The sequence below is a fragment of the Charadrius vociferus genome, unplaced genomic scaffold, assembly GCF_000708025.1.
Source record: "Charadrius vociferus isolate BGI_N301 unplaced genomic scaffold, ASM70802v2 scaffold467, whole genome shotgun sequence".
In the NCBI taxonomy this organism is placed as follows: domain Eukaryota; kingdom Metazoa; phylum Chordata; class Aves; order Charadriiformes; family Charadriidae; genus Charadrius; species Charadrius vociferus.
The window spans coordinates 912,616-925,614 of NW_009649309.1; the positions used below are offsets into that span (position 1 = coordinate 912,616).

Here is a 12,999-nt window from a genome sequence, read left to right on the forward strand (position 1 = left end):
TGCCTGTTGCCTTAATATCTTCCAGAGGTCAGCCCAGGGTATGGCCTCCTTCCCCAGAAGCCCTTCATGACACTGTTAGACACTATGTTTGTGGCCCTTCCTAGAAAATGGGCCAATTTGTCCTTTAATCTCTCCTTTGATGTGGCATTCATGAATAATCATGGATTTACTTTTTTTTTCCTCTCTTCACTGTTTTTAATGCAAACCTTATCCTCTTTGTGCGTATTATTTTAAAATGTTTGAAGGAATTAAGCCCTGGTTTGAGGGTTCAGAAGAGGTTTTTACTGCTGTGAACAGCCTGTTCTCTGTGTGGCAAGAGACCTATGGTGTGCCGGTGGCAGCCAGAGGATTGCCTAGAGGTTGATTGTGCTCTCCACCTTCTGGCCAAAGAGCAGAAATGCATCAGTTTGAAAAGGCCGGGGGAAACCACGTTGCGTTTATAAACGTGGCTGAGGAACTCCGCTGGTTAATGATTGCTTTCAAGGGAAGGAAGCAAAGAACGGAACTCTTGAACCTCTCTCATTTATGAATATCTTTCGTTTGTCCTACTGGGGCCTCGGATGTAGCTGGAAGCAGGTACTGTTATCTGCCTGCTCACAGCTGCTCCTTCTCTCTGCACTACGGAGGCGGTGTGTGACAGGCTGCTCCTGCTTAGGTAAAACCAGTCAGTAGGAGAGGGCAGTGGACAGCGTTGTGATGTGGCAGCAGCCAGCTCCTAGACTGGGACAAGCTGGGTTGGCTTAGGCTGAAGGAGATGGGCAGACTGGGAGCAAAAGCTTGCAGGGCACCTGGCTGGTGTTAGCCTGCATGTTTTGGTGCAGCTGGAGATCTGCGTCTTCCTGTGGCACTGGGCAGCAAGAGACTTCTGTTGAGCATCTTGTAGACCAGTGCTCTCTCTGCTCCTCCCCAGCGGCACAGAAGAAGTTGATGGCAGCACAGGCCCAGCTCTCCTCTTCCTCTGCGGCGGGGGCAGCGGAGCCAGTGGTGGAAACGCGCACCACAGCAACACAGATAACAAGGGAACTGCTGCGGAGCAAAGGCATCGCGGGACTCTACAAGGGCCTGGGAGCCACGCTGCTAAGGTAGGATGGCATGGGCTCGAGCACAGGGCACTGGTGTTCCTAGTCTTGAACCTAAAGCACCAGCCATCCAGGGGATGAGCCTGCAAAGGGTTTGTTGTCTTCAGGGGGTGTGGGCTTGATTTGGTTTCCATGCACAGGTTTTACGCATTAAGGGAGGGGAAGGTCAGGGAAGCAAGGGATGCTGCCTTTTTGTTCCTGGAAGATTTAATTCCGCTGCTTTCTGCAGAAGGTTTTTGTCTCCCCCATGGTCCATATTTTAATACTGTAGAGAAGTCCTTGTGAGCTAGCAAAGCAAAACTGTCAGCCTGAGTCTCCAAAGTGTGAAATGCGTTCTGGCCCACGGAGCATGTTGAATGCAAGGACCAGTACCCGCTCTTTACTTGGGCTATCACAGGGTGATTTCCCTCTAGCTTTAACAAAGGCAGAGCTAAAGCAGCGCCCAGTGGGATGGGGGACAGAATGTGAACCTCTTGTAATTAATAAAAGTGGACAAAACAATTGACTTCTGAATGTGCTGGGGTTGAGTGTTGAACAATCAGGGGAATGCCATTGACTCTGCAGGGCTGCATGCCTCCTGTGGGCCTGTTGTCCTTTGTGCTGTCAGTTTTTCCCCTGCTGAGTTTTGGCACCTGTCTGCATTGCAGTTGCAGAGCTGGGATGTCTTTGTTGCACTTGTAGCTGTGCTGCCAATACATGATGCTTGCAGCCCTTTCTCTGATGCTCAGTTTGTTGGTGTCCCACTCTGACTTTGCTCATCCTTGTTCTTTCTTCCCCTTTCTCCCTCCCCACCACAGGGATGTCCCGTTCTCCATTGTTTACTTCCCGCTGTTTGCAAATCTGAACAAGCTGGGCCAGAAAGACCCCAATGTCAAGGCTCCATTCTATGTGTCCTTCCTCTCCGGATGTGTGGCTGGCAGTACAGCTGCAGTGGCTGTAAATCCTTGTGATGGTGAGTCCCGAATAGCATGTGCTGGTCGCCTAGTGGCAAGTGACAGGAGTCAGAGGACCATGAGTGGGCTAGGTGAGGAGGAGGGTGACTGTGCCAACCTCTTTGCAGCATGAGTGCGCAGGGAGGTACAGGAGGTACTCTGCTGTCTGAGCCACCTCCAGCTCAGATGATCTTTCCTTCAGCTGAACTATACCTTTGGCCACAGCTTGCACAGAGGTTTGCAGTACTTGTTAGGTAAGTCAGGAAGAGGGTGTCATTAATTTCAGCCATTCTTTGCAGGAATGGCTGTGAACATGCCCCTGAAAAGGCACATTTCCATGTGGAGATAGTATGCGGACTATTTACATGCTTACGGTCATGGACAGCCAGGGGGAGCCTCAGATCTGTGGCCTTTTCTCCTGCTCCACGGCATCTGCCTTAAATACCACCTCAGTTTCTCTGCTGTGAAAAACAACAGAAAGGAACTCTTCTCTCCCTAACATTGCACACACTCCAAGGTGTGAAGAAATGTAAGAGCAGCATCATATATTTTAGATACTTCTTCCAGAAGGAGCTGAGTATTTGAAAATCAGTTCCCATTTTGCAGAAATCTGTCTGAACTTGGAAGTGTTTAAAGCTTAGGTCAGCCTTGGAAACTTTGGTCACAGTGAGGGGAGGGGGGTGGTTTTGGGTGGCTGTGTTTTTCTTTTATCCATTTGTAAAGGAATGGGTTTGTTTTCCCCTGTTTTGCTGATAAATACATGAAAATGGTCTGCGTTCTTGGTGATCTCGTTTTGCCTGTGTTTCAAATACATTATTTTCAGGGTGGCTCTTGCCTGCTGAAGAGCGTGCTATGTTCCCAGTGCTCACCACTGTCTTCTCTCTCCCTCTCTCTCCCCAGTGATCAAAACGCGGCTGCAGTCCTTGCAGAGAGGAGTGAATGAGGACACCTACTCAGGAATCCTGGACTGCACCAAGTAAGGCTTCCTCGTGAAGAAGCAGGCCACTACATCAGATGTACAGCATCTGCTGCCGCCCACTGCCAGGCAGTCAGTGCAGCTTCTAGACCCAAGCAGCAGCTTATCTGTTTCAGGTTCCCTCTGAACCTGTGCTTTTATGTATCTATCTATATGGATACATATATAGATATATGACTTTTATATGCTGTTCATATATATAGGTATACAAAAGAGAACTTATCCGTATTTTGAGCAAGGTAAATATAGCATTTGTATTTAAATGCTTCTGTCCAAACCCCAACAGTCATAACACTGAGATTTTATTTCTGCAAAGGGAGGCAATGCTGTGGTTGTCTGAAAATCCTACAGCATTAAGTCTCATATTCCTCCTGGGACTGCTCTGAACAGGGGCTGCAGGAGTGCTGAGTGGGCTGTCCCCAGCTGCACTGTCCTCTGACCCTTTGCGAAACTGTGGTCTGGCTGCTTCAGAACATGAAGGGAGTTTCAAAACACAACCGCTCTGCTTCTGTATTGCTGTTACAGCCAGAATAGCCAAAGTCTCTTGCCATCTGGCTGTGTCCCATACTGAGGGTGGAGTTGCCCTCAACTTTTGAACATGGGGACCTTTTGATGCAAGCATGGGGTTGTCTTAGCTGTACATGCAGACCCAGGCAGATGGTTCTGCTTCTGGCCAGACATAGGCATGGGGCATGTTCCTGCATGGCCATTCACAGAGCGTGTGGGGGATGGTGGATGATCTGCTGTGGAGGCAGTGCCAGGTGACAGTGCTTGCCTGGGTTTAGCCTCTGGAAGGAGGCAGAAGGCCAGGGCATGGCCAGATGCTCTCCTGGCATGGTGGAGGGGTGGGATGGGCACTTACCTGTCTGTGCTGTTTCTCCCTAGGAAGATCTGGCAGAAGGAAGGGCCCATGGCCTTCCTGAAAGGGGCGTACTGCCGAGCCCTGGTCATTGCTCCACTCTTTGGCATTGCACAAGTCGTCTACTTCATCTAGGCCTGGCATGCCTGCGTGTGCCCTCCTGCCCTCTGCAGTGCTGAATTCATCCCCGTGTTCAACATCTGTGTCGATTGATGTCAGAGCAACAGCACAAAGAGTTCGTGCAGGGATGCTGAGTGGACGTGGTCTCCAGATGAGCAAACACAGGGAGAGAGTCCCTCTTCTGTCTCAGTCTGGAACCTGCCCCCTCCTGCTCCTTCCACGGACAACACCTAATTATGCATATCTTTTTTTTTTTTCTTTTGCCTTTTTTTTTTTTTAAATTGTCATTCTTAAGGACATTGGTAAGCACAGACTGGGCTTGCAGACCCAGAAGTCTCCTCCCAGCCTTGGGGAGGAAGAGGGATGGGAAAGAAATAACCTGAACCCTCATCCACCCCAGTCCCCCTCTTTCTTCCTGGAGTTGCCAGCTATCTGAGGAGGAGCTGGAGGGGCAGCTGTGTCCCTGCAGCCCCCCCTCAGCTGTGCTGGCCCCGGGTCGAGAGCAGGCACTGCGCAAAGGGGGCTTATCTCATTGCCGCTGGAGGCACAGCAGGGGAGATGCTGGATCTGGCAAGTTCCTTGGCCTGGAAACCTTCACCCTTTACTTCTCCCTTTCTCAAAAATGAATTGGACTTAGATGAACTTCTTGGAGGTCAGAGGAAGGGAAAGGGGATCGTTACTATTGATTTTTGCAATTATTGTTTTAAAGCAAAGGGATGTCCCTTCTAACTAGGTGCCACAGGCACATCCGGGTGAGGTGCAGAGATGAGATGTCTGCTCTGTAGGGAACATGTCTGTGGGATCACACAAATGTCCGAAGGTGCTTCTTCACTGCTTGGCTACAAGCAGGGGAGGCAGAGGAACTTGGGATCAAGTTATTTTTGTTCAGGGGGTTTGGGGGGGGTTTGTTCTTTTTTTGGTTTTTTTTTTTTTTTTTTTTAATGCAGGGGTTGCGGGGAGAGAAAACCAAACAAGAAACCGCTTACATTCCTTCATCCTGTCTACCCCTGGGGTGATAAAACAGTGGCTGCAGGTGTTGATTAGCTGATTTTTATTATATTTTTTTCCAGCCTGGCCCCACGTGTGTGAAAGGAGGGGCCTGCTCCTTTTGTGGGGTTCCCAACCTCGGGGAGCCGCACCTGTGTGTTCACCTTACAGGGTGAAAACACAAGGTCTCGTGCTTTGATGTTTGACTTGGGCATGCTTGGAGCCAGCCACTGTTGAAGAGGCAGAGGGTTCCTACACCCCAAGCGAGGAGCTGTTTGCCTGCTTACGACTACAGGGTTGAGTCCTCTGGATCACGTGTCATCCCGCTCACTTCTGGGTTGGTGATCGTTTTTGGGTGGCAGGGGCTAAATCCACACCTACAACCCGCTCTGTCAAAGGGACACTGCCCCAGCTAACATCACTTATCAGAGGACTTCCTTGTTCAGTACTCTCTTGGGCTGTGTAATTAATTCTAGCTTAAATGATCTTAAGTGTGAGATCTACCGACCCAGTGTGATCTTCTCCATTATTTATTCCATTTGGTGCAATCCACCCAACTTTGGTGTTTAAATTAAACTGGTCAAATTCACTTTTCATTCCTTCTTCTTTTTGCTTTGTTCTCCAGGCACTTGCTTGGTGTTTATGTTTCAAATATATATTTAAATTAATTAAAAAAAAATCCCAGTTTTTAATGTTTAAAAGAAAATCACCTCTGTTTCAATGTTCTTGGGTTAGCTTTTTCCAAAACCTGTATGTTGAGGGCCTTCTTCCTTGATGTGTCCTTCTTCTCTCCAAAAAAGTTCTTCTGTGGCTGTTTTGTTACTTGTCACTTTGCATATGTGAATAATTTTATTTTTCTGTTTTTCTTAATGACTTCTCCATTGTATCTGGGAAGGAACCTGTGCAAAGATGATGATAGATGTCTGTGCTGTGTGTAGTGCTGTGATGCTGCTCTTGCTCCGGATTTCCCTTGGGTGGATTAAAAGAGAAAGATTCTTTTCTTCTTTTTTTTTTTTTTTTTTTTTTTTTTTTTTTTTTTTAAGTTGTCCCATTCCTTGGGAAAAAAAATCTTGATGATAAAACTAGTGGGGTTGCTGCTTGCCGTTCTGCCTACAAAGATTGCCCCCTGAAGCTGGATTACTTCTAGCTGCAGAGGGGTGGGCGAAATGCAGGTTTATATTGTGGGGTTACATTTGGAGGAAAATCCGGTGCTGTGAAGGGCTGAGATTCAGGAAAAGCTTTCTTTGTCCTTTTGGATGCTTTTAAAAACCTCTTTGTAAAACTGACTCTTCCTCCTGAAATCTCCAGTTCTTCCACCACACTGGAGCTGGTGACCTGAATAGGGCTGATTTTTAGCTGCTTGGAGATGTCCGTGAACCAGGAGGACAAGGGGAGGTGGCAGCGGGTAGTGACTGTGGCCCCACGGGAGCCACTAGCCAAAAAAATAGAGTTTTAAATGGGAGAATTCCCATCAACTTAATTAGTAACTGATTAACAGAAACCTCTAAGCATTGATTGCAGTATTGAAAAATAAAAGTAAACAAATGAACACACCTCTGCTCCCATCCCTGTGGGTGCCACTTGTCCCTAGGGGAGGGGTTAACTCCTTGTGTATCCTACCACGTCCCTCCACCTGCCCCAGGCCCTTTTCAGTTGTACCTTGTCCCATGTCAGCTTGTCCCTTGCTCCTGCCCTGACTGTGGCTCTTGTGGCTCCAGTTTGTTTGGGTTTTGTGGTGTTTACTGCCCTTAAATACATTCTGGGGGAGGTGCCATACACCCTTGTCATGGGTTCAGGTGGGTGCGTCAGTTTTGGCTAGTGGAATTTCCTAGAACTCAATGAGGAAATTTCCCAAAGCCCTGGGGGAAACTGCCTACAAAGCAAAAGGGAAATTTCCTGGAAAGCAATAGAGGAGTTCCTGGAAACCTACAGTAAAATATCCTGAAAAATGAAGGGGAAATTTACAGCAACACCATGTAGGAATTCCCTTGAGACCACTAGGGGGAAATCCTCAAAAGCAAGGGGGGAAATATTCTGGAAATTTGTAAGAAAGCAATGAGGGAACTTCCTAGAAAGCCGTAAGAGGTACAGGCTAGAAACTGAAGGAGGAAAATTCCTAGAAAGCAAGGAGGAAAGGCCTGAAAAGCAAAAGTGACATTTCTTAAGAAGTAACAGTGGTATTTCCTAGAGGGGAAATTTCCCAGAAAGCAGAGAAGGAATTGCTGGAAATCAAAAAGGAAATTTCCTGGACAGGAAGAATGAGATTTCTTGGGAAATAATTTCTTGCTTCCTGGGAAGCAACAGTTATTTTTCTAGAAAGCAATAGAAGTCCTTTAAGCAGGGAGAAAATTCCTAGAAAGCAACAAGGTACTTTCCCTGGAAGCAAGAGAGGAATTTCCTGGCAAGCAACGGGTGGGAAATACCCTGCAAAGGGAAATTTTCTGGTAAGTGATAGGGGGATTTCTTAGGAAGGAAGGGGGAAACTTCCTGGAAAACAAAGGGTAATGTCCTGGAAAACCATGCAGGGGTTCCTAGTAAGCAGTAGGGAGACATTTCCTGGAAAGAAGGGGAAATTTCCTTGAAAGCAAGAAGCGTAAGGAGAAAGAGGCCAAATGAGGCCGATGACCACCACTCTAGTCCTTGAGTAATAAATCTGTAAAACGCCTGCAAATCTTGGGGGGGGGGGGGTTTCGGCTCAAGGAAGAGCTAGTGCTTGGGCTGCACGTGATCTGCCTCATATCATGGTTATGCGCTAATTCTCTTCTAATTTAATGCAAAAACCTACATAACCTGCACTGCAACGGTCTGGGGCACAGGGTGACCGCTTTCTATCATGGGCGGCTGCGCCTGGGGCCCATGTTACTGGAAACCAGCTGTAGCCCTGGCCGGGTGCCGCTTCCCCTTTCTGGGATGGGGGGAACATGCTGCCACCATGCACTGGCCACCAGGACCCCACTCTCACCTCTGCCGGCTCTCCCCCTTGCTTTTGGGGCCTGGTGGGGACAGTGGGGACCCCCATAGGGTTCACCCATTTGCAAGGGTGGTGCCGGCCCCGAAACACACATGCAGGGCTGATGCATGACCCTGGGGTTGTTTTTCCTCCTTTTTTTCCCTTTCTATTTTTTTGCGTAAACCCACGGTGCCACCATGCAGGACAGCAGCACCAGAGGTGCTCATGATACTCATTTAGCATCCTGACCCATCCCCAGATCCCGTCAAAGCAGCTTTTGAGGCCCAGAAACCGTGTGCCAGCAGCTCCCTTGGCGCCTCTGCAGATGTTCAACCTAAGGAGCAGCGCCAGGCCCGCGGGAACACCCTGGCTTTATGGGAAAAGGGAGTGCCGGGAAAACCGGCTCCTGGATGCGGGAAGCATAGCCAGTGCCCACTGCCCTCCTGGGTTTTGCTTTTATTCTTTCTTCTTTTTTTTTTTTTTTTTAAATAAAGCTTATTGAGAGAGTTTGTTCAGTAAACATGACTGATTTGCATGTAAAAACCTCTTCATTGCTAATTGTACTTGGCCTACAGGAGAGCTGGAGAAGGACTTTTTACTAGGGCACGTAGTGACAGGACGAGGGGGATGGCTATAAACTGGAAGAGGGCAGGTTTAGATTAAACATTAGGAAGAAGTTTTTCACTTTAAGGGTGGTGAGGCACTATAGTGTGGAAACCAAGACAGCCTGAAAGAAGAAGCATTTAAATAAATACAATAAGTAAATAAAAAGTCACGGGAGTTTCCAGCCCCGAGGCTGAACCCTGTGTGCCCGGGCTGTGTGGCCGGTGCACCCTGGAAAGCCCTGGCAGTGGTGGGTGCAGCTGTTTTTGGGCTGAACCCAGGCGTTTTGGGGTGTCCCACCTGCCCTTTGCTCTTTGCAAACCTGTGTTTAATTTTGGGGTGCAGCTGTCCTGCACCAGCACTTTTGGGGCCTCAACAACCCATGGGGAGCAACCCCAGCGCCGCATCACGGGCGTTTTGCCCCCCAGCCCAAGCTCGGGGACTGATCCTGCCCCTTGCCCTGCAAGATCTGTGTCCCACTCCCATGCCAGTGCAGGGCAAGGCCTAAGACTGTTTTTGGTTTGGTTTGGTTTGTTGTTTTTTTTTAAATTATCACTAATTTGGAGAGGGGGTTGCCAGCATCCCCCGGGGGGTGGACCAGGCTGGGGCCAGAGCATCCGTCCGGGTGCATCACTGGGACCGGTGTGCGTGACACACACACCCCCACCCCCCCGCGGCGGGGGTGCCCGCCGGCGACACTTTCACTTTCGGAAGAGTCACGTGTTTTTCGGGAAACCGGACGCGGGTGGAGGGGGCGGATAAAAGGGCCGGGCGGGAGGTGGCCGCGCCCCGAGCTGAGGTCACCCACCCGCCCCGGGTCCTGCAGGACTGGGGACCCCGCGGCACCATGGCAGAGCCGCCGAACGAGGGGTAAGCAGCACCCCAGCATCTCCCTCCTGGCCTTCTCCGGGTGGCCCCGGCTCCCTCCCGGTGACGGTCCCGCTTCCACAGGGAGAACCAGAAGCTGCGGTTTGGGCCCTGGCTGTTGAGCGCCGTCAGCAGCGGGAACTACCGGGGACTGTGCTGGATCGACCCGAACCACAGGATCTTCCGCGTCCCCTGGAAGCACAACGCCAGGAAAGATGTCACCAGCAGCGACCTGGAGGTCTTCAAGGTGGGTGGGATGGGGGTCACCAGGGGTGAGCTCAAGGTCTTCAAGGTGGGTAGGATGGGGTTGACCAACAATGAACTCAAGGTCTTCGAGGTGGGTGGGATGGGGGGGTCACCAGGAGCCACACTGAGGTAGTCAAGGGGGGTGGAATGGAGTGTCACCAGCAGCAACCTTGAGGTCTTCAAGGTGGGTGAGATGGTAGCTGACCAGGGGTGAGCTCAAGGTATTCAAGGTGGGTGTGATGGGGAGGATAACCAGCAGCAACTTTGAGGTCTTCAAGGTGGGTGGAATGTGGGAACTGGGAAGGTGGGGAGAGAGCGACCAAGGCATCCCTGAAACCTCCATGCTCATGGAGCCAGGGTCCCCATACTCACCCCCTCCCCGCCCCCGCGCCGCCCAGGCCTGGGCAAAGGCGAGTGGGCGATATGAGGGGTGCCCTGAGGACCCAGCTAAGTGGAAGACCAACTTCCGCTGTGCCCTGAGGAGCACCCGCATGTTCATGCTGCTGGAGGACTGCTCCAAGTATGGTGATGATCCACACAAGGTCTTCGCCATTGCCCCAGGTGAGCCTCACCCCATGGGAGGGGCTGTTTTGGGGGGTGGGACAGGTGATCTCAGGGTGCCCTGCTCATGCTGCTCTCCTTCCAGACACCCTCTGGCATGGCAAAGAGGGAGATTATGACAGCTGTGACCCTGCAGTGGACCAGCAGCAGCCGCAGGTAGTGGGGTTGGCACAGTGGGTGGGGGGGTGGGGAGGTGCCGCTGCTCAGGCATTGCACCCCATGTCCTTGGGATGCTCCCGAGCTGCAGCCCAGGACCCAGCTGAGATGCAAGGCAGGATGAGGCTGGGTGCCCCCCATCCACAGTGGTAAGACCCCATCCTGGTTCGCTTTGCAGCTGGAGCTCACTCCCCAAGACATAGCCCCAGAAATTGCCCACCCAGGTAGGTGCTGGTCCCCCAGTTATTTTTTTTGGGGGGGGGGCACCCTAGTAGTCTCAGCCAGGGCTGGTTTTGGGGTTGTGAGACCTCCCACCTGCTGTGCTCCCCCCTCAGGTAGTACCGAAGCCGCACAGCTCACAGTGATGGAGGACCTGCAGTGGGTGCTGCAGCAGTGCAACATCTCCCCCCGTGATGCTGGCCCCCCAACCCCATCCTGGCTACCTGCAGGTGAGACCACCCCTGCTTGCGGGGTGTGGGGTGGGTGACCCCATGGGTGGGTGACCCCAGCTTCTTCCCACTGGTGATTTCTCTGCAGTGGACACCTCCCACCAGGACAACCTACTTCAGCCTCACCCAGATCCCAGCCAAAACAACTGCCTTCTGCCGCCGGCATGTCAGCAGTGGGTGCCCGTGGTGCAGCAGCCCCCCTTGGGCACCTACAGCCCCTCAGACTCCGTGCTGCTGGAGGGCCACGGTGGGTGCTGTGGGACAGGATCCAGCCCCAGGCGTGGAAACGCCCTAACAGGGTGGGAAGAGGCCAGGTTGCTGCCACTTGCACTCCATGCCAAAGCAACCCCCACCCTGCTACACCCTGAAGCGTCATGCCAATGCTGCCCATCTCCTGCCACAGGGCCCATGCCACTGCCATGCCACCTGCCGGAGGTCACGGTTCCTGTGCCATCCCCAGGGGAGGCAATGCTCTTTGCCCCCACTGCCAACCCTGTGCCGCCACCACCACCACCGCCACCAGAGGATAACACAGGTGAGGGTTATTAATTATAGCTGTAAGTAATTTTATTATAATGATATTTTCTATAATTATTAATAGTTATTAAAGCTTAAGGGGCATTTTGGGGAGAGGTAGGATTTGGGTTTGGGGAATACCGCTGCTGATCTCTGCCCGGTGCAGGTGGCATCATCACCATCCTGGACATCAGCATCTACTACCGGGGGAAGCTCTGCCACCAGGAGGAGGTGGGGGGCAGCCAGTGCCTGCTGGTGTACCAGCCCTCCGACCCAGCGGTGGCCCTGCGCCCCGGGCGCCTGGTGCAATTCCCCAGCCCCGCCGAGCTGGCCGATAGCAAGCAGCGGCTTTTCACCGAGAAGCTGCTGGGCGGCGTGGGGCTGCAGCTGGAGCAACGTGCCAGCAAGCTCTTCGCCACCCGCCTGAAGAAGTGCAAGGTCTTCTGGGCCCTGTCCCAGCAGCTTGAGGGCGTCGAGGACCCCCCACCCAACATGCTCTGCCGGGACCAGGAAACCCCCATCTTTGACTTCAATGAGTTTTGCACAGGTGGGCAGGAGTGTGTTGTGTGTCCATCCTTCCACCTCAATCCCCTTGTCTCGTTCCCTCCCCTTCCTGGTTTTGGGGCTCGTTTTGGGGCTTGGCTCTAGGATGTCACAAGCACACAAGCATCTGAACCCTCCCAGCCCCACCATGTCCCCTGGGCTCACTCCAAAACTGAGTCCTGTCTCCCCTCGCAGAGCTGAGGGACTTCCGCAACGGCCGAAGGCAACGATCCCCTGACTTCACCATCTACCTCTGCTTCGGGCAGTTCTTCTCCAAAGACAAGCCCAAGGAGTCCAAGCTCATCCTGGTCAAGGTCAAGGGGCCAATACCCACCCCTGCCCCACTGCTGCCCAGGGAGGGGGAGACTCCTGGGGCCAGGGGAGATGGGGGGGTTCTGGGTGCCTGAGGAGGGGGGACCCTCTGTGTGGGAGATGGAGGTCTGGGAGCCCAAGGAGGGGGGCCCTCAGAGGCTGGGTGCCCAAGGAGAGGGACCTTTGGGGGCCAGGGGAGATAGGTGTCTGGGTGCCTGGGGAGAGGGATCCTTGGGGTCAAGGGGAGACTGTGGTTCCTTGGGGTCCAGGGAGGGGGATCCTCAGGGTCTGGGGCAGATGGGAATCTGGGTACCCAACGAGGGGATACCTTGGGTGCTGGGAGAGATGGGGCATCTGACTGACAGGGGAGAGGAGGCCCTTAGAGAGCAGGGAGATGGGGGTGGGGGCTGGATGTCCAGGGAGTGGGACCCTTTGGGGCTTGGGGATGGGGGGGAAGTGGGTGCCCAGGTAGGGGAACCCTTGGGGAGCAGGGTAAATAGGGGGAGGCAGATGCCTGGAGAGGGGACCCTTGGGGGCCTGGCATCCAGGGAGGGCCACCTTGGCACCCCACCTTGGCAGGATGGGGTGGGAGGCAGCTGCCCAGGGATGGGGACTCTCAGGGGCTGGGAGAGTTATAGAGGGCCCTGCACACCTCCTTCCTCCGCTCCAGGAGGACGGGGCCATGCAGGGCGGTGCAGCCACATCAGGCAGCTGCCCCTAACCCTGCCCATAACCCTGATGGTTTGCTGCTGCAGCTGGTGCCCAAGTTCTGCGAGTACTGGTATGAACAGGTGCTGCGGGAAGGAGCCTCCTCCCTCGACAGCGGCACCGTCAGCCTGCCGC

The 12,999-nt window shown here is 52.8% G+C and overlaps 2 protein-coding genes across 2 annotated transcripts in view; both read left to right on the forward strand.

Moving 5' to 3' along the window:
* SLC25A22 (solute carrier family 25 (mitochondrial carrier: glutamate), member 22) overlaps positions 1 to 3,981 on the forward strand; it is a 28,009-nt gene extending 24,028 nt beyond the window's left edge. Inside the window, exons 6-9 of the mRNA XM_009889360.1 lie at positions 911 to 1,082; positions 1,877 to 2,031; positions 2,912 to 2,987; positions 3,873 to 3,981. Of these exons, the coding sequence (XP_009887662.1) occupies positions 911 to 1,082; positions 1,877 to 2,031; positions 2,912 to 2,987; positions 3,873 to 3,981 (512 nt within the window). The remainder of the gene's footprint in view (positions 1 to 910; positions 1,083 to 1,876; positions 2,032 to 2,911; positions 2,988 to 3,872) is intronic.
* A 5,372-nt stretch (positions 3,982 to 9,353) lies between these two features.
* Positions 9,354 to 12,999, forward strand: part of IRF7 (interferon regulatory factor 7) — a 3,866-nt gene continuing 220 nt past the window's right edge. Inside the window, exons 1-11 of the mRNA XM_009889386.1 lie at positions 9,354 to 9,376; positions 9,458 to 9,620; positions 10,018 to 10,225; positions 10,266 to 10,336; positions 10,515 to 10,560; positions 10,672 to 10,785; positions 10,874 to 11,032; positions 11,189 to 11,320; positions 11,468 to 11,848; positions 12,040 to 12,158; positions 12,912 to 12,997. Coding sequence (XP_009887688.1) covers positions 9,354 to 9,376; positions 9,458 to 9,620; positions 10,018 to 10,225; positions 10,266 to 10,336; positions 10,515 to 10,560; positions 10,672 to 10,785; positions 10,874 to 11,032; positions 11,189 to 11,320; positions 11,468 to 11,848; positions 12,040 to 12,158; positions 12,912 to 12,997 — 1,502 coding nt within the window. The remainder of the gene's footprint in view (positions 9,377 to 9,457; positions 9,621 to 10,017; positions 10,226 to 10,265; positions 10,337 to 10,514; positions 10,561 to 10,671; positions 10,786 to 10,873; positions 11,033 to 11,188; positions 11,321 to 11,467; positions 11,849 to 12,039; positions 12,159 to 12,911; positions 12,998 to 12,999) is intronic.